Consider the following 21,121-nt stretch of genomic DNA (forward strand, 5'->3'; position numbering starts at 1 on the left):
TGTGGTGCCTTAATCATTGGTGCTTATTTTTACTCTCCTCTTTCCTTTACTGTTAAATTGGTTTAGATTATTTTATACTGTTTGAAATCAATGTATTTGTAAGATGCTTTATTTTAATCGAAAAGTGAGATGAAAATATTTTAAAATGAAACAAACAAAACTAGGATTGTTTAGCTTCAAACCCAGATTTGAAATCCAATTTAGGAAGGAACCTGGGTTAACATTAATGGTGGTTAAAAGTTAACTGCAGTTAACACCGGTGCTGATGAAATGCTTAACTGCAGTCAAGGCCAGCAAGAGAAGGGCACATGCAATCCCACAGTCTGCTTCTAATCTTTTCACCTTGTTTAAGAAATCAAGAATATTACATCTGCACCAACCCCCAGAAAAGAAAAAAGCAGAAAGGTAAAGTATATAACACCTCAATAGTAAAACAAAGATGCCAGTATTAAAGATCTTAAAAGACTCTGGGTAAATTTCCCACAGACTCCGAATTATTAAGCCAACTCTCATCATACAGCACACAAAGCTTGTGATATTGCTCCTCACCAGCAGGATCTTATTTTAGGATTGGATGTATTTCAAGTTAAATTGTGAGAAGAGTGAAGAATTATATTAAAGATAGTATTCTGTACCAACACTGCTAATGAGTTATCACTTTAAATGCTACTTCAAACATTTAGTAGCTTCAACAGCAATTAAAAGCATTTATCCTTTGGACTTAGACTACAAGTACCCTGAATGTCTATTTGCATGCAGGACAACATGAACAAAGCTCAGATACCAAATACTCAATGCAAACTGTATTCCCAACAGTTCTATTTGTAGCTATGGCTATCCAGGTTTCTTCATAATCGATGTCTGCTAACCAGTTTCAATCTAATTAGACAAAGCATCCTGACTTAACCAACCTTCGGTGGTTCCTGTGGTAGAGAAACTGTTTCTACAGGAGGTGGGGATGGAGATTTTTCTTCTAGCTCTTCAAGAGTCTTTTCTTCCACTTCAGGTTTCAGTTCTTCAGTTTTTGATTCAGATTCCAGCTCTGGTTCAGGTTCATGAGAAGATTCTTCCAAGGTTTCTTCTATCCCATTACTAATAATTGGATATATCAACTGTCAAGCTTTTATTAACTTAAAAGACTAATATCTAGCTGAACCAGATGTACTAAACTGAACGGTAACTTTCAGGGGTACATGCTACCATAAGTTACCCATTACATCTATGCACATCATCCATCTTGCAACCCATGTTTGTGTTGAACTCCTTTTGTTGATGCACAATTTGGCTACCAGTAGCTGAACAAATCCATTATTCTTATACTGCAATAAAAATTAACTACATTGTCCATTATATAATTAGTGTAGCTGTGCCAAGAAATGCATCTGAAGAGATTTCCTTACAAGCTGGCTCCCTAAGAATTTGCAACTAGCTTTAAGCTTACCTTCTCAATTACCTCATCCACTTACAGCCCTGGCACTTACTGGTTTTATACACAAGCAAGTATTAATGCCTGGTTACAGAGAAATGAGCCAAAAGACAAATATACGATACAAAATGTCTCATATTGTTGCTCTTCAGATTGCCATAAGTCCCACAGGGATCTCTGAAAGAAGGCCATATGTCTCATGAAGTTCTTTCAAAGTAATCTATCGTCGTTGAACTATACAACTCTCTGTATCTGTGTAATTCCAGAGAAATACAGTCTGAACAATCTTTCTTTCCCTTTTGATTACAAGTTCCCAACAATGAATTTTATCACAGGCTAAGAGTAAATACTATAAAATATATTTTTTCAAAACTGTCAAATTGGATCTGTATTGTATTTTAAAATGTATTTTGCAGACTGACTGCAACATAAGCATGAAGGCTTGTCTTACGTTACAGGGTGATTATCATAGTAAGTACTGCTTGTAGTCTCTTGAGCCGGTTCAGGAGATGGTTGCCTTTCTTCATGCTCTTCTTCTACTTCATCTTCTGACTCTAAGACATTAGATGGAAAGCTCTTTTAATGCTATTCATTAAGTATTTGAATTTTTTTTTTTAAGGAACATGCATTTTTGCTAAGTACAACATTGTAAATGTCTAAAACATTGCAGTTTAATGTAATGCTGCAATGTTTCATTGGTTAGATTAATATTTTAAAGAATCTTTTGACAAATTAAAAAGTACCCCAAATTAACTGGGCGAATTTTAAATAAATTTAGTTTTTAATACAAGTACTTATAATAAAAAACATAGGTGGCAGGGGCTTAGAAAAGGTGTTCCTCCTCTCTCACACAGCAGGGAATGCCTCTTCCAGGATGGTTCCTGCTGGGGAGGAGGGCAACAAGTTGTCCTTGCAGTCATACTTCACCTTACAGCCATGAAGTGCCCTTAAAGCCAGTTCGACATCGATGATCCACCACTCTCCTCCTGAGCTTGGATCTGGAGAGGGGATCATCCCTAAGCTTGTGCTGAGTGTGGAGTGCCTCTGAGACACAGCAAGATGCCAGGAACAAGGCCTCACCTGAGCTCAGGATTGTAGCCACAGGTTTTGGCTAGTTACCAAAGTTTGTGAACCCCTGGCATACAGGTCTATGATGTTAGAACTATCTAGTACCAAGAACACCATGAAAATTTGCTTTCAATGATCCATAAGGGAAAACCATATTACGGGTTGTATTTAGTAGCAGAATATACGTTTACAATTCAGAACATGCACACAAACTGTTGTTGTTGTTCAGTTGTTAAGTCGTGTCCGACTCTTCGTGACCCCATGGACCATAGCACGCCAGGCCTTCCTGTCCTCCGCTCTCTCCCGGAGTGTGCTCAAGTTCATATTCATTGCATCGGTGATGCTATCTAGCCATCTCATCCTCTGCCGTCCCCTTCTCCTTTTGCCTTCAATCTTTCCCAGCATCAGGGTCTTTTCCAGGGAGTTTTCTCTTCGCATTAGGTGGCCAAAATATTTGAGCTTCAGCTTCAGTATCTGTCCTTCCAATAAGCACTCAGGGTTGATTTCCTTTAGGATGGACTGATTTGACCTCCTTGCAGTCCAAGGGACTCATAAGAGTCTTCTCCAGCATCACAGTTCGAAAGCATCAATTCTTCAGCACTCAGCCTTCCTTATAGTCCAGCTCTCACAGCCATACATTACTACTGGGAAAACCACAGCTTTGATTATACGAACCTTTGTCGGCAAGGTGATGTCTCTGCTTCTGTCTAGGTGTGCCATAGCTTTCCTCTCAAGGAGCAAGCGTCTTTTAATTTCATGGCTACAGTCATCGTCTGCGGTGATCTTGGAGCCCAAGAAAATAAAATCTGTCACTGCTTCCATTTCTTCCCCTTCTATATGCCAGGAAGTGATGGGGCCAGATGCCATGATCTTAATTTTTTTAATGTTGAGTTTCAAACCAGCGTTTGCACTCTCCACTTTCACCCTCAACAAGAGGCTCTTTAGATCCTCTTTGCTTTCTGCCATTAGGGTGGTATCGTCTGTGTATCTGAGATTGTTGATAATTCTCCCAGCAATCTGAATTCCGACCTGTGATTCATCCAACCCGGCGTTTCTCATGATGTACTTTGCATATAAATTAAATAAGCAGGGCGACAATACTGTCGTACTCCTTGTCATACTCCTTTCCCAATTTGGAACCAATCGCTTGTTCCATGTCCGGTTCTTACTGTTGCTTCTTGACCCTCGTACAGGTTTCTCAGGAGACAGGTAAGGTGGTCTGGTACTCCCATCTCTTTAAGAATTTGCCACAGTTTGTTGTGATCCACACAATCAAAGGCTTTAGCGTAGTCAATGAAGCAGAAATAGATGTTTTTCTGGAATTCTCTTGCTTTCTCCATGATCCAGCAAATGTTGGCGATTTGATCTCTAGTTCCTCTGCCTCTTTGAAACCATGCTTGTACTTCTGGTACTTCTCGGTTCACATACTGCTGAAGCCTAGCTTGTAGGATTTTGATCATAACCTTGCTGGCACGTGAAATGAGTGCAATTGTGCGGTAGTTTGAACACTCTTTGGCATTGCCCTTCTTTGGAATTGGAATGTAAAGTGACCTTTTTGGCCACTGTTGAGTGTTCCAAATTTGTTGGCATATTGAGTGCAGCACTTTAACAGCATCATCTTTTAGGATTTTAAAAAGCTCAGCTGGAATACTGTCATCTCCACTAGCTTTGTTGTTACTAATGCTTCCTAAGACCCACTTGACTTCACTCTCTAGGATGTCCGGCTCAAGTTCAGTGACCGCATTATCATGGCTAGCAGGGACATCAAGATCTTTCCTGTATAGTTCTTCTGTGTATTCTTGCCACCTCTTCTTAATCTCATCTGCTTCTGTTAGGTCCCTGCCTTCTTTGTCCTTTATCATGCCCGTCTTTGCACAAAACGTTCCCTTGAGATCTCCAATTTTCTTGAAGAGATCTCTAGTCTTTCCCATTCTGTTGTTTTCCTCGATTTCTTTGCATTGTTCATTTAAGAAGGCCTTCTTGTCTCTCCTTGCTGTTCTCTGGAACTCTGCATTCAGTTGGATATATCTTCCCCTTTCTCCCTTGCTTTTCGCTTCCCTTCTTTCCTCAGCTACTTGTAAAGCCTCATCAGACAGCCACTTGGCTTTCTTGCACTTCTTTTTCTTTGGGATGGATTGAGTTGTTGCCTCCTGAACAATGTTACGGACCTCCATCCATAATTCCTCAGGCGCTCTGTCTGTCAGGTCTAATCCCTTAAATCAATTCGTCCTCTCCACTGTATATTCATAAGGGATATGATTTAGGTCATACCTGAATGGTTTAGTGGTTTTCCCTACGTTCCTCAATTGAAGCCGAAATTTTGCAATAAGCAGCTCATGATCTGAGCCACAGTCAGCTCCAGGTCTTGTTTTTACTGACTGTATAGAGCTTCTCCATCTTTGGCTGCAAAGGACATAATCAATCTGATTTCGATATTGACCATCTGGTGATGTCCATGTGTAGAGTCGCCTCTTGTGCTGTTGGAAAAGAGTGTTTGCTATGATCAACGTGTTCTCTTGGCAAAACTCTATTAGCTTTTGTCCTGCTTCATTTTGTACACCAAGGCCATGCTTGCCTGTTATCCCGGTGATTTCTTGACTTCCTACTTTAGCATTCCAATCCCCAATGATGAAGAGGACATCTTTTTTTGGTGTTAGTTCTAGCAGGTGTTGTAAGTCTTCACAGAACCGATCAACCTCAGCTTCTTCAGCCTCAGTGGTTGGGGCGTAGACTTGAATTACTGTGATGTTGAATGGTTTGCCTTGGATTCGTACTGAGATCATTCTATCGTTTTTGAGATTGTACCCCAGTACTGCTTTTCCCACCCTTTTGTTGACTATGAGTGCTACTCCATTTCTTCTAAGGGATTCTTGCCCACAGTAATAGATATAATGGTCACCTGAATTCAATTTGCCCATGCTTGTCCATTTTAGTTCGCTGATTCCCAAGATGTTGATATTCAATCTTGCCATCTCTTGTTTGACCACCTCCAGCTTACCTTGATTCATTGATCTTACATTCCAGGTTCTTAAACAATATTGTTCTTTACAGCATCGGACTTTCTTTTCACCACCAGACACATCCACAGCTGAGTGTCCTTTCGGCTTTGGCCCAGCCGCTTCACTCTTTCTGGCGCTACTTGGAAATTCCCTCTGCTCTTCCCCAGTAGTATACTGGACACCTTCCGACCTGAGGGGCTCATCTTCCGGCATCATCTCTTTTAGCCTTGTGATACGTTCCATGGGGTTTTCTTGGCAAGAATACTGGAGTGGGTTGCCATTTCCTTCTCCAGTGGACCACATTTTGTCAGACAGGTCATCTGCCATGACCTGTCCGTCTTGGGTGGCCCTGCACGGCATAGCTTATGGCTTCACTGAGTTACGCAAGCCCCTTCGCCACAACAAGGCAGTGATCCATGAAGGGGTCACAAACTGTGCATTATATAAATAGCAGAAACAGGAACAAGTAAGATCAAGGCCCTTTCTTTGGTCTCTGCAAGATCCATTACAACACACTATGCCATGTTCACATATCATTTTAAGCCATGAATTATGGCTTAAGTCAGAGTGTGAATGTGCTGGTGCATACAGCCCACTTGCTTCCACTTCATGCCTCTGATCAGGAAAGGGAGAACTTCTCATGACTTCTGAACTCGGGATCCTGGTTTGTATGCTCACAAACAAGCCAGGATTTGTAAGCCAACAAACTTCATGAGAAATTCTGTCTTTCCTGGTTTGTTTGTTTGTTTTAGTTATTTATTTTATAGGCTGGCCTTCATCCACAAGATTCCAGGGCAGTGTACACAACATTAAAAAACAAACAAATCCTCTGTAAAAACCATACAATTACACATTAAAAAGCAAATTAAACAACCTACCTGTTTGCACAAAGGAAGAGGCAGAACAGGAGCAAATGGACTGTGTGCACCAGCATGCCACACATTCACATTTTAGTTTATAATGGAGCTCCATTAGCACAGCAATTTCTTCCTCTAACTGTACGTTGGATTTAGACTCTAATCTCCAAATTGATACAAGCTAAAAGTAATTCAAGTTTAAATTGGAAGTGGGCAACATGATAGTAAACACAATTTGGGAATATATTATACGCTGAAGAGCCACAGGCAATTTGCACAGTTCCCTCTGGCTCTGCCTCCATCATTCTGTATTCACCCAACCTCCTCTGGCTCATCTTTCCTGAAATATTCACTTGTTCTTCTCATGAAAGTATTATTATTCAAAATATTTTTATATGACCTTTAAAGATAAAAATCTCCAATGTGGCTTACCAAATAAAACAATTGTATTTATATATAAATATTTTAGTGTTTTAACTAAAACAGCAGCAGTAAAATGCCGATCTAATACAAATTTTTAACAACAGTGAGAAGTTAAAGCCATAAAATGTAAAGCATGGGCCAGCATCAATTAAAAGTAGACTTTTAAGTCAGGGAGGGAGCCAGGCATGTCTGCCTTGGAAGGGCATTCCATAAGGATGAGGCAACAGAAAAGACCTGGTCTCTTGTGCCCACCAGCCTGTTAAATTTCACTGGTGGGCATGCAAGCAGGACCTCAGTGGCCAGTTCTAGGGCCTGGCCACCTTCATACAGGTTCAGACAGTCCTTTAGAATTGGGCCCAGAAATGCACTGGCAACCAGTGCAGCTGGCACAGAATCTGTGTTATATGCTCTGACTGCATAGCCCCCACAAGCAACCAAAAGGCTGTACTCTGCTGGCACAAAATAAACAGGCACTTTTGTGATTTTATGTCATTTGTTTTTCAGCGGCATTCTGCACCAACTGAACCTTCCAACCCATCTTTAAAAGTAGCCCCTTGTAGAGTGTGTTATAGTAGCCCTTTCTGGCTGGAATCAGAAAGCAAAAACAGCTGTGCTGTGGCAAGGTCTACTTTTTCATGAAGCAGCCAAAGCTGATAAAAGGCACTCCTGGTAACTGATGCCACAAGATCTCTTTATACCCAAGTCTCAGAGCAAGTAACCATAATTCAAACAAATGTGATTACTGCCAGAATAATTTTATTTCATTGTAACTTAGAGTAAGAACAGGGACAGTACCAGCTGCCTCCAGGATTTCACATCAAACTCAGCTGCCTTGAGAAACAGGGGCATAATACAGACAACTGCTTCTAAGACTCGACAGGATGGCCAGCTGCCCCAGAATAGTATTCCCAACTTTTATTAAGACAAAGCTGCTGCTGAGATGTACGCCACATGTCATAAAGATGGGTGAGTACTCTAACCACAATACTTTGGCCTTTCTTCTTACCATGAGACAAACTGTGACATGAGGATTTATTACACAGCAGTTATATTTTTTTAAATAAATCTTATACATTCTACATATTAAAGTTGAAAACATTTGGCCAGTTCTTGCAAAAACGCAATAGGCTTTCTCAAGACCTTTCAGCTGGCAAGGGATGGGGTTTCCTTAGGCGGTCCCTCTCCTTTTGCCTCTGAAAGTACCTGTCCCCTGATATTCGATCACAACCTTTGTCCTCCAGTCTGCAACAATAATTGTGAACCAAATTCTGCAAAATAAACATAAACGAACTGTCCAACATGACTTTGGTTATCTTGCTGCTACACACTAAACCCTTTAAGCTCTGCAAGTTACAGACATTTGTTATAAGCCAGCCCTCACTTAGCTTCAGCACCCTCCGGCCCTTCCCCAAGATCTGTAAAGGACAGCATCATGCACTACATCCCCATTTGGATCTTCTAGATTTAGAGTTTGATTTCATGTCTTTCCATTTTAAACTGCTGCAACTCACCAAGTCTTTCAAATGGCAAGAATAATTCAAATTTATGAATAGAGCTTACCCTCTGCAGGGACTGGTAAGACACAACTAATCCGGGAAGCGATTGTGTCTGGCTGGAATCTTGCATAAACTGGCTGGGCCCTGCAAAATGGCAACTGTTTGCAGGACCTGTGCCAAGCTTGATTGTGGCACCTTTAAGCCAACTTGGCTCAGACCATACTGGGTGCAGACACCAACCTGAACAGCAGTCAAACTAAGCCTAGTATTGACCTTGTTTTTATGTGCCAATGAAGATGTTAACTTATTCCATCAACTTAAAGCACAAAACATTCATGAAAGCATGTGCTGGCTGGGCTTAGGTTGCCGTCATACACACAGTTCCCAGACCAAGCTGAGCTCAGGCACATCTCCTAAATGTCTGTAATCCAGCACGCAAGTGTGCTTCCATCTCTGTCAGATCCCCTCACCTTCATCTAGTTCCGCTTCGGAGTCACCAAATACTTCATCTTCATAACGGAATATGTCATTGTGGACATAAAACTTATTTGGAACAGATCCCTGTAAAAATAAACAGACCATGGGTAGAAGAAAGCTCAACTGCCTCTAGCAATGCTGCATATTATTTCCAAATTCAGTTATCTCTTTCCTTCTGTACTCACATGACTACCAATATAATTAAGACCTCTAATCCATAATGTTCAACACATTTGGAAGGTTCAGTCTTTTGTATATATGAATGGGCCTTACCTCAAAGCTATAATTATATCTATTAATACCTCGATAAAATTGCTGGTTGAACTATCAAAGCGAAAAAAGAAGCAGGTATAATGCTGCCTGTCTGAAATGGGCTGGATAAAATGGTGCTCTGGACATCTATGGGGAAAAGGAACAATTCCTGAAGTCATTCCAAAACGGATGCCATTCCAAGGGACCTCCTGAGGAAAGAGTTCACTCTCTTCAGCTCTAAGATGACTCAAGCCTCCTTCTGTTCTTTAACATCAGGAAAAAGGTACTTGGGCTGTTCGAACAAGTGTGAACCCATAGAGGCAGGCTGGATTTGTCCCTCTGCACCTAGCCATGCTGGGGAGGGGAGTAGGTGATGAGTAAGACACCTAGGAATGAACCTGACTGACACCAAATAACTTAGCTGTGGTCAGTTGTGCCTGTGTTCCCTGAGCTGGGAACAGTCAGTGGTTGTGCTGGCTATCCAACATATAGCTCCTGCTATGAGAGCAAGAGGATTAGCACCCAGAGGTGCTGCATATCTTGGAATGGCAGGAGCATTCTGAGAAGCAACTGGAGGACCAGAGCTTGCCTCTGCTCACTTTTGCGAGGCAATCAAAGGTAGCTTTAAGCTACAGTTTTCCTTTCTTGGATTGGTGGTGGGTGTGAGGAGGAGAACAACAGAGCCAGAGCAACTCACCCCATAGTTGCCCTCAGAAAAAAAAGTGGAAATATCACTGGGGGTAGAGCTGGCCACGATGGCGCAATCCTGAGAAGCCAACACAGCCAAGGCAAATGTGTTGCTGGTTGCTAAAAAGCTCCTCTGAGCACTGATAGGTCAAAAGCACAGCTCTCCAGCCTCTACTTCAGAGGGATGACAGGAGTGTGGGAACAACTGTGGTGTAGGGATGTGCTAGTGACAAGAAGCTTGGCCATGTTCTCTCAGGCCCTATTGACTTCTTTAATTTACTTCTTATCATATCTTCTTTTGACCAGAGCCCTGAAAGATTTGGATAAAACCCTGCCTCAGTCTCAGGCAGAAGACGGATAGGAGATTGTTGGGAAGCTCCTGTCCTACAGGACATGCATTTTTCAATCCTGCCTTCCTTGTCCTAAGGGTGGGATCTAACTCAGCTAGGCATGTCCTGTTCACGAGGGGAAAATGCATGTACACAGATCTAATGCAAGACAGTTGCTGAACACCTTCAAGAAAATTAAATTATCTAAGTCACCTCCTCCCCTGCCCAGCAATTTAGGCAGGAGTTAGGCTCAAATTGCACTTGCATTCAGTTACTTTGTTCCTTAGATTTTCTTTAACTGCTATTTTCACCCTTGCCTTCCTACTCAAAAACTGATACATCAGGCACTTAGGCAATGGTGATTTCAATCCCATGTGTTAGATGTTGGTGATATACTCTGACTTGGTATATAGGCAACTTCACTGGACCATCTAACCCAGTGCTGTCTGCTCTGGTGAACATCAGCACTCCAAGCTCTCAAGAGATGTCTAGTCTCTGCTACCTGAAATCCTTCCAACTAGAGATGCAGAGACTGAACCTGGGACCTTCTGTATACAAGGCATATGCTCTGTCGTTGAGCTATGCCTCCTCCCATGGCATGTCAAATCTAAATATAGGAAACTACAATAACTGCAAACACTAATTAACATCAGTTAAGCAATGTCATTTTTTATATAATATCCAACCAGTATCAGGCAATTTATGTCCAGTGTCAGCGATCAAGTATATGCTGTGTTTACTTCAGGAAGGCTTATTCAAACCACAGGTAGTTGAAATGTCATTAACGAAAGCTTTTGAAATGGGGTTGACTCATGCTTAGGGTCCAGGCAGCTCTGCTGCTTAAAACCAACTATTCAGGCGATTACTTACTTCTGGAGCCAGCACAAAGGTTTGCATGAATTTCCTCATTGGTTGCCCATTATTTGTCAACTCCCCCATGACTTGCACAACTACTCCATCATTCAGGGTTGCATGGGCATCTACATGGCGAATCTTAGTGCGGCATTCACTGAACTGCAGGGACATCACCTTTTTGTGTATATCCTAAACACAAAAAAATGAAAGAAACTTGAATCCCACACAGGTCCAGTTTTCTACAACATACACATTTATGTAGAGAAAATCAAACCCTGAGCTTTCAGTATATAAATTCAATAGGTACAGGCCTTTTCTTTTGTTGGGGCCTTTTAATACTCAATGAATGGATAAAATAACTATTTCCAAGGTCCTTTCCAGGATCACCACATGATTGCTCAAAAAAAATATGACCATGTTTGAGAATCTAGTTCTTTGAGGCAGTTGGCTGTGAGTTCCAGGTGGAATATGGAAACACTTTTCTTCAGTGTGAGAGGACATGGGGAACATATGCTTCCTTTACTATAAAAGATAGTTGGTCAATTTCCATGTTACACAGTTTACACACTTGGGGGACTGAGCACAAAAGAAATTGACATGTGGCAGGAAGAATAAAAGACATGTATTATACTGTATATTTTAACTGTTTGGCTGTTGCGTTAGTCTTTTAACTGTTTGTAATCAGCACAAAGAACATTGGTTACTGGGTGGATTAAAAATATAATAAATAAGGAATCCACTGAGGGTTCACTGCCTGTTCCCAGCCACTTCTCACCTGCCTTGGGGGCTAGGGGCTCAATCCCACCTTTCCTCTACTGCAGCACTGCAGATTAACCTGCCCATCATATTCCAGTGGATTTGAGATAGGGCTACATGGCCAGAGCAGCTAGTTAGTTTGCTAGTAGGGCAGCCACCCCCCTCAGCATAGAGAAAGGACTTAGTAGTACTTGCACTGGTACTGACTGAATGGTGGAGCCCGACAAGACACGAGAATGGAAAGGAAGTTAGTGGAATAGAGCAAAGACTCCAATCCCTATGAAGTTTAATTTACCTCAATAGCATTTGTGCCACATCAGGCAGGTGAGATATAATCCTGATGGGATGTCAAAAATTATACTTGTACAATACAATGTACTCTTTTCAGGGAAACCCCAAGCCACTAATTTTTCAGGCTAATTTTTCCTCTCCTGGCTAATAGGTTAAATATATCCTAGATATATTTCCATACTTTATTTACTAATTAATACAAGGATTCTGGCTGCAAGCCGATGTACTGCCTTGCAGCTCTTTCACATTGTCACACACTTACCTTTCCTATATGTTTTACTACTGGGAAAAGACCATGTAATCCACCCAAAGTCTATTTGGTCCTTAATTAGGAAGGCAAGTATCAAGTGAATGAACTAAAAGGCTTCATTCATCACTTAGAAGCTCATGCCTTGGATCAACAACTATGAAACCAGGGTCCTAGACAAGCTAGAAGACTTCAAAGAATGGCTTGGCAGGTTCCCTGAAAATACTAACCCTGAACAGCACAGTGGTAGATTTTACAGAGAAAAATCAGGGAATATTAACATGGAACTACATCATTTCCATACATAGTACTTCAAATTACAATGTATAATGTCCAGCTATCTCAGCAAGTACTGAATAAATATTTTGAAAATCCAGATGTCTTTGTCGAAGACTGAAGTGTGTTCACTCCTATATCAAAATTACTGCTCTTTTACAGCATGTTACGTGGGCATACAGAGCTGGATTGAATACCTACATGTCTTCATGATCATTTAGGGAGCAATCCTATGGCCGCTAGTCAGTTGCTAGATGGCCATAGGATATGTGGTTTTCCAGGAACCGACCTTCCCCCCCCTCCACACTGCCTCACAGGCAGTGCGGAACAGCCCTGCGCTCCTCTTTGGAGCGTGGAGTGGCCAAAATGGGGCGTTCCGGGGCAGGGAAGGCAGAAATGCCGGTATGACACATCCTATGTGTTGTCCGGCAGCCTCCTCCCCCACTCCGCCTTCCTATGGCTAGACAACCGAAATCAGCTGTCTAGCCGCAAATGCAGTGCAGGAGAAGCACTGATCCCCTCCGTGCTTCTCCTGCCCTGCATTGGAAAGGTGGTCGCCTCTGTGTTCAGAGGCGGCCGCCTATCCCCATAGGATTGTGCCCTTAATGACTCAAGACCAGTTTTGACCATTGATAAAGTCAAACATCAGCTTTCGTTATAAAAATTGGACTCTTCTATACTTTGAGCGGGGAGGGGGAGTAATTAAGCAAAGAAACAAAAATGTATGTGTGTCAAATATTACCACCACCAATAATTTATATTGCAAACCAAATACTAAGCATGTGACAAATCTGTTTATACCCTCACAACAGCCTTGTAAAGTAGATAACTATTATTCCATTTTACAGATGAGCAACAGAAGCAGAGCATGTAAGTGGCCCAATGCTGCACAGTGAGTCATTGTAAATTCATCTGTATGTAATCCACAGTAGCTTTTTATATAATGAAAAACTTGTAGTAACAAGATACTAATGCCCTAAACCAAAGACACAGAGTGTGTGGCCCTCCAGATGCCACTGGATTGCAACTCCCATTATCCCTCACCATAGGCTATACTGACTAGGGCTGATGGGTACTGCAGTCCAACAACATCTGGAGGGCCACATGTTCCCCACCACGGCCCTAAACTAAGCCTAAATTAGTTTTTCAGGGCACTAAAAATGATCACATAAATACTATGTGAGCCTTGTTCCAGGGAGCCTGATAGAATATGCCTCAAAGTCAAGATTAAGATTAACTTCTATCAGAGCAATTGCACATGACTAAATCACATCCGAATAAAGAGCAGCTTAGAGAGTATGGTTGCTCAAGGCAGCAAAGAAAAGGTAATTATCTTTCCATACTGATTTTATGAAGAAGCCATGTCTGTCTTTCCCAGTTCCACCATATTTTGGAATCTCAGGTTGTTGCCATAGTTGCTTCCATTACAACACAGTTGTAAGAGCCTTCACAAATGCTAGAGCTTGCCCTAGAGTTACTTTGGTGAATCAAGATAACCTGAGAGAATAGAATACCCCTGTGGTGCTGAAAAATGATATGGTTATCATTTTATCAAATCTCTACTTGAGTATAACAGTCAATACACACGCTGTTGGGTGCCAGCATTCAAAGCGGCATGCATTTACGACACTAAAATAGCTCAAATCGCCCCTCTGGTGGATTTCCACTACAGAAACATAAGAAAAACTGGCTTGAGGGAGGAAGCTGGAGGTGCCTCCTAACCCAGACCTCCAATTGCATCTCTCTTCTAGAAAAGAACCTACTGCCTTATGGATGCAGAGGAAGTCATGCATTAGCTGGAACACTGGATGGTGACAAGTAGGGAGAAAGAAGGAGAGCCATATTATGCACGAGTACAAACAATAGAGAGCTAAACACAAGAAGCACATCAGAAGTGTGTAAGCTAGAAGAGAGTCCTGTTTACATGTTAACCCATTTTCTTTTTATAACATCCTATGAAGAACAATTTGAGAACATGCTATTATGTATTTTTTCTTATAAATTTGTAACATTTATATTACACACACAAAAATTAATAACTTAATTAAACAATAATATTAAATAGTATTAAACTCTGCTGGAAAACCTAAAATTCTTTACATATTAATCAAGCCTCCTTTCTGAAAGTTGATCATATGTGGCATATTAGCCGTATCTCATATTTTTATACATCACAAGTATACAGAGGTGAACAAGTTTGTTTTCAGCATTTGGCAACTAAGGTTTTTGCCACTGCCAATAAATAAAATACTTTATATTCTGTCTTAATTTGACCTAACATACATAGAAGGATTACTTCTAGATCTAATGGAAGTACAATATTTAGCAGCATGATAATCCATGTAAGCATTTATTGCCAAAGGACCATGCCTTTATTTATAGAAGAGGATAATATAGTTGGTTGATGGTACATACAGCCTGGCCATACACTGCTTCCTGGGGTTTGCCACTGGCATCCAGCCCACCATGGACATAAGAAGAATTCCTGCCATAAAACCTGCAGAGACATTGAAGCATGAGGTTTAAGATGATCATAGGAGCACATTCTAAAACACATTAAAAAAAATGGTTTCCAATAAACTGTCTGAAACTTTAAAAACTGCTTTAAGACATTTCACTTAAAGTCTTAGATAAGAGGACTATATCATTCAAACTTTAGATAATTTTTATAACCAACATTTCCATAAAGAAGGAATGTAAACACATTTGAAGATAGGAAAGAAATTATCAGCCTGGCTTCCACACCTGGTAAGCCCATGCAAAAACAAATTTTGCAAATATTTGTAAGAACAGTGATGTATTACAAAACAATTTACTGGGGTCTGTGAAGAAAACAATGACAAGACTTGTCCATGTTTGCATGTAATAAGCCAGAATTCTGGAGAATCCTGGCTTATCTTTAATAAACAGTGTGTTCATGCACACTGCCCATTTCCTCTCGCCCAGCTTCCCCTGCCAGCAGGAGTGACTAAAGTAACTAGAAACTAACCAAGAGGCAAAAGCTTAGCATTACATCAAAACCAGGAGTCCTAGCATATTGCTTCCAAACAAGCCAAGAATTGAAAAGCAATTACAAACCCTGGCTTCAGATTCTGGCCTGTTAACAGCCTGACAAACTAGGAGTCCTAGTTTGTATGGAATGCTAAGCTTCCGCTTCCCAATTAGTTTCGGATTACTTTAGCCACTCCCACTGGCAGGAGGAGCCAAGCAGGAGTGATTGGGCAGTGCACCCTCATACGCTACTTGTGACCAATATGCCAGGATTCTCTGGAATTCTGGTATATCATTATGTGTGAATGCGGCCTACATGGGGCCTAATGAATGAATGGATGCCATCAACATCTGTATTTGGGCATAGCTACAATTCCCTGGGATTATGATTACCTCAACATTCCTGTCCACAAATAACTGGAGAGGAAAGAGACATCAGAAATGGGTGAAGTGAGAAAGTGTATTCATTAGAAAACATGACATGTAAATTATTCTAAAATATTTACTAACTCGGAGACATATGATAGCATCACCGATGCAATGAATATGGACTTAAGCACACTCCAGGAGAGAGCGGAGGACGGGAAGGCCTGGCGTGCTATGGTCCATGGGGTCACGAAGAGTCGGACACGACTGAACAACAACAACAACAGAGACATATACACCATAACAACCAGCTGCAAACTGGTTGTTCTCTGAACCCACATCTGCCTTTTCAAGTTCTGTGTTGTTCCTTTTGGGCTTAGACTCGGGCATCTAATTATTATATTACTGTTTTCAGCAGGTGCCCCTTCAGCTGCTTTATGTTGGACAGCAACTTAGAACCTGCAGCTTTGACAACAGCAACTTCCTTCACTACAATGGTAATTTGGAACTAAGGTTTTCCTGTTGTTATACAAGTTCCTTCTTGCTGGGTACAAGCTGTGACTGTGACTATATCTGAGCTACAGAAAAAAAAATCCTAACTTCACATATACATTGATGGGTCCAGAACTGGCAGTGACAAACCAGGAAAGAGATCAGAATGTAAGGCAGCTGTAAAAAAAAAAAAAAATGCAAGTTCCATGCCTGTAATTATTAAGAAAGGAATTGAAAGTCAATGTGCGAGTACTGTAATGCCCTTACAAAAATCTGTGCTGAGGTAATACTTTGAATACTGTGTCCGATCACTGCATCTCAAAAAGTACATATACTAAGAGCTGGAAAATGGCAGCCAAGTGATCAGCGGCCTGAGGCGCCATCCTTTTGAGGACAGGCCACAACATTTGTAGCTTTTTAGATTAGAGAAAAAATGGCTAAGGTTTATGACATTATCGGCAATATCCAATGGTGATATTCCACAAACTCATATAGCACAAGTGGAGCTCTGCTGGATCTTTCTGTTGCACAAGCGGTTGCCTATTACAATTGCGCAACCGGCTGTGTGAGCAGTTGTGCAATCGGTTGTGCAACACGCCGAACAATGGGTATTTATTTATTTATTTATTATATTTCTCTACCGCCCCATAGCTGAAGCTCTCTGGGCAGTTTACAAAAGTTAAAACATGAAAATACAATATACAAATTTTAAAAACCATTTACATAAAGCACATGGACAATATATACAAGCATAACTAAAAACAACTTTGAATTAAAAACAATGTTTAAAAAAATACAACAACAAAACACAACTTAAAACAACACTGCTTAAAACAGTATACAAAAGTCAGCAAAAGGAACAAGAGTTCTAAAAAGGGAAGGCCTGCCGGAATAATAGCATCTTTAATGCCTGCTTAAAAACCTTCAATGAGGTCAGCAGGTGCATTTCAACCGGCAGGTCATTCCACAACTGAGGGGCAGCAAAGGAAAAGGTCATCTTGCATGTGGCTGCCAATCTCACATTAAGCAGCCGCAGCAGATAGCCCTCAGAGGACCTTAGGTGGCAGACTGGGACATAGGGGAGAAGGCGCTCCCTAAAGTACTTTGGACCTAAACCATGCAAGGGTACACACAGTTGCAGTTACACAAGCGGAAGGCACAAATCGTTGCACAACGTATTGCACAGCAGGCACAAGCAGCTGCATAACTGGTTGCATAAGCAGAATGCACAATGTGTTGCACAGAAGTTATGCAAAACCGCTTGTACAAATGTAATTTTATTTGGTTTCTTCTCTTGCACATTGTTTAGAACCTAGTTTCTGCTAGCACAACATCACTTGCGCTAATGGAATGACACAGTTGGATACTGCCCTATGTGTGGCATGGAGAAAACAGGGAGAAAATTATTTCTCCCTCTTTCATTATGTAAAAACTTGGGATCACCCAGGAAAACTGATAGGCAGCCAATTAAACGCAGATAAAAGAAATTACTTCTTCAGACTGCATAATTAAATTAAGGAATGTGCTGCCACAAGAAGTGGTGATGGCAGTTAGCCGAGATGGCTTTAAAAAGGGACTGGAAAATTAATGGAAGGTAAGTCTATCGTAGCTATATACAATATCATGGGTTCAAACACAGTACACCAAACAATACCAGCTTGAAGCAGCAATGGAGCATTTTCTGGTCCAGCATTGGACTACTGGTCTGATCCAGCAGGGCGCTTCATATATTCTAATTACACTTGGCATAATCAACATTTCTCCAACAGGAACTGGCAAATTGTATTTAAAAATGAAAAGTCATTTGATATGTAACATACATAACATCTCTCCTCCCCACCATAGCAACTATGTTAAGAACTTAAGAACGTAACATGGTAAGAGAACCTAGAAGGGAGGCAGGCAAAGACATCATCACATGTCTGCTTCTGGTTCATCGGGACCATTTCATCACATCCTCTCCCGCAAAGTGTACATATAGATCAATTTCTTTGTTATTTTTGAAGTATATGTTTTTAATGGAACTGTTTTATTTTAAGAAAGCTGACAGCCACTTTGGGGTCAAACAGAAGGACACACATTTTAATAAATAAATATCTTGAGTAACTCAGAAATTAATCTTTAAAATGATTTACATGTGACACCCAAAAACTCCATAGGCAAATAATAATACATGCTGCCCCACTGCAACTCTAGATCCCTGCTTGGCAACTAATTTTTAACAGGAACTATATTCTGAACTGAGTAAAGACTTAAGCATCAGCAACCTTGGCTCTGCCCAGTGAGTCACTCTTGTATGAGATGAGACACAGGCAATGTGTTCTTAAGCCCTAAAGGCTACATCAAAATTCTCCCCTTATCTCCCCCATTTGCCCTTGTATTAGCTTTGGGATGACAACCAGCACCTGAGCTGTGTGGAGAATTCTGACACAGGCTCTGGTACTTCCCCACAATAGGGAAACAAGATTTGATTGCCCTTTGCCTATATGCTGGATTTGCAGGGGAGAAGGTGCATCATACAGCAAAGACCCTTGGGATCAGGAGCTATGCTGGAAGGCCAGATAGGAAGCCCCTGGGAGGTGGATTAGGTTACAGGACAGCAGTTGCCTAATCCAAATCTACACAGTTCTAAAGCCTACAAGAGGCCTTCTGAGTTATTCCTGGCCATCAACTTTGCTAACTTAATTCTCCATCCCAAACTATATGTAGGCAGCATACTGCTCACACACTGCTCCACTTCACGCCCTAAGCAGCTGCTTCCCACTAGCAGCTTATAGTACTTCCTTGTGCACTTCAAGCCTGTTTCCCTACAGCTGCAGAGGCCTACTTCATATATCAATCATGGTTGCATTTTCTGAAAAGGCATACAGTATTTTCTTCACAATCATGAAGGCTAAAAGCCACATGAGTAAGCAACAGAATCTTTCCAAGCCACATTCACAATTCACTAGGTATGACAGCTGGCATCTGAATATATAATAATGGGGATTTCTCCTAAATGATAAAATTCAGTGTTGTCAGTCAAGCAACAACAATAGAACAATTGTTGCTCTAGCTATTAGAGTTTTCGTAAAATATTCTTAGTAAATTGAGAAAGATTTTCAATTCCCAGTTGTTCAGCAATAGCAACAATAAATTATACTGCTTAAATGAAGAAACTCCTGGGGTAACCAGGAGTGGGCCTGTGTGTAGAAAGGCTGTGAACTCCATTCAGTTCCAATGCCAATATATATCTTGGGCTCAGAATTCTTTAATTTTAAGTGTATGTCTTTTACACCTGACTGTATTTAGTAGATCTCAGGACAAACCTGAAGTCTGCCCACCACTGATATAAGTTCCCCAACTACTGCTGATCAATCTATAGCTATTCTATTGAGTTTCCACTAACTTTTCTGCCTTTTTGATAGCTCTGCTGTCTCTTGATAAAAGACTTCTAGATGGATGGATTTGGAAACTCTGTTCCTCCAACTACTGTGACTGATCTGGAACATCACTGTGACCTGCCTTTCCTAATTAACTGGCTGTCACCTTTGTAGGCCACAAACATTTGCCTAGCATCTACCTTACTGTTCTTTTGGCATCAGGGAAAGACCTTTTTTTATTCTCCAACGCTTTTTAGATGCAATTTTAATCCTGCTGCTGATTGTTTAATGCTGATGTTGTGATTCTGTGGCTTTAAGCTTATTTTTTTTTGTATCTACATTTTACTTTAATTTACTTTAATGTAACATTTTAATTTAACCACCCTGAGAATATGGTTAAAGGGAAGTGTAAATATAATTTAAATAAATAAGGAACAGCAGACAGTGCATTTGCACTTTTGTTCCCGCTCTCACAGTCCTCCTTTCCTGTTGATAAGCTGCTTCCCTGAACCCTTCATCAATTAACCCCAAAACATTAAAAAACCACAATAAATTTGGTACAAAAATAACCAGTACCTAAATTAAGTCAGATTTATGAGGCATAAATTGTATAATGTGTGGCAAAGATGGATTTTCTTGATTTTAGAAACAAGTTTTTGGGCAGACAGTACATACTGTCCAAGTTAGTTATGCTCTTTATTATTTAAAGAACACTAATTAATTTTAAAGGTTTTAGGCCACCCTTCAGTACTGTATTAATTTATAGCCTATAGCTATAGGCCATTCAGTAAACTATCAAGGCAACATACAGGAAATTGATACAAACATCAATGTGGTATGTCCATACAGCAAAGATCAACCGGTTATAGGGAAAGTGGTAGACTAAATGACATGGGAATCAATCCAAATTGCTACTTTAGTCAAGATAAGGTATGGATATCTTTAGAAGTTACCTGTGTAAGAAATCTGGTGCTTTATTTAGCAGGGTATAGTACTGCCTCACGAACTCCCGCCCTACAAGCAGCGGACTTGGCTTCTCCATCACCATTTCTTTGGTACACAATGTCAAAGGCTGTAATACAGGAGAATAAACACAATGTAAGATGTATGCACTTCAGGGTAACCAGCTTTAAGTGCAATAGAATTTAAGAGTGATTAAATATTAGTTCATATGCAGCAAAATTCAGCTTTTTAAAATGGGAAAAGGGTTGGCTGTTTTGATTTTTTTTCAGGCTTCTGATGCACCACTTAGATATGCAGGCAGATGGGCTTGTCACACACAGAGCACTCCCATGCATGTCTACTCAGAAATACATCTCACTGAGTTCAATGGGACATACTCCCACATAAGTGTGCACAGGATCATAAAGACTACAATCCTATGCACACTTACCTTGGAGTAAGTTCCACTGCACAAAGTGGAATTTCTTTTGGATTGAATATCCATAGGACTGTTAATCAAAGTAGTAGA

The 21,121-nt window shown here is 40.8% G+C and overlaps 1 protein-coding gene across 3 annotated transcripts in view; it reads right to left on the reverse strand.

The window, feature by feature from the left end:
• G3BP2 (G3BP stress granule assembly factor 2) overlaps positions 1 to 21,121 on the reverse strand; it is a 50,254-nt gene that overhangs the window by 18,289 nt on the left and 10,844 nt on the right. For all 3 annotated transcript variants that reach the window (XM_084857483.1, XM_084857482.1, XM_084857480.1), the window contains exons 2-7: positions 20,604 to 20,722; positions 14,855 to 14,936; positions 10,885 to 11,058; positions 8,740 to 8,830; positions 1,878 to 1,980; positions 912 to 1,092 (exon numbers count right to left, since the gene is read on the reverse strand). In XM_084857483.1, coding sequence (XP_084713609.1) covers positions 912 to 1,092; positions 1,878 to 1,980; positions 8,740 to 8,830; positions 10,885 to 11,058; positions 14,855 to 14,936; positions 20,604 to 20,722 — 750 coding nt within the window. The remainder of the gene's footprint in view (positions 1 to 911; positions 1,093 to 1,877; positions 1,981 to 8,739; positions 8,831 to 10,884; positions 11,059 to 14,854; positions 14,937 to 20,603; positions 20,723 to 21,121) is intronic.

Source organism: Heloderma suspectum, chromosome 5 (genome assembly GCF_057233095.1).
Source record: "Heloderma suspectum isolate Gila_16-S chromosome 5, 16-S_ref, whole genome shotgun sequence".
Classification (NCBI taxonomy): Eukaryota; Metazoa; Chordata; class Lepidosauria; order Squamata; family Helodermatidae; genus Heloderma; species Heloderma suspectum.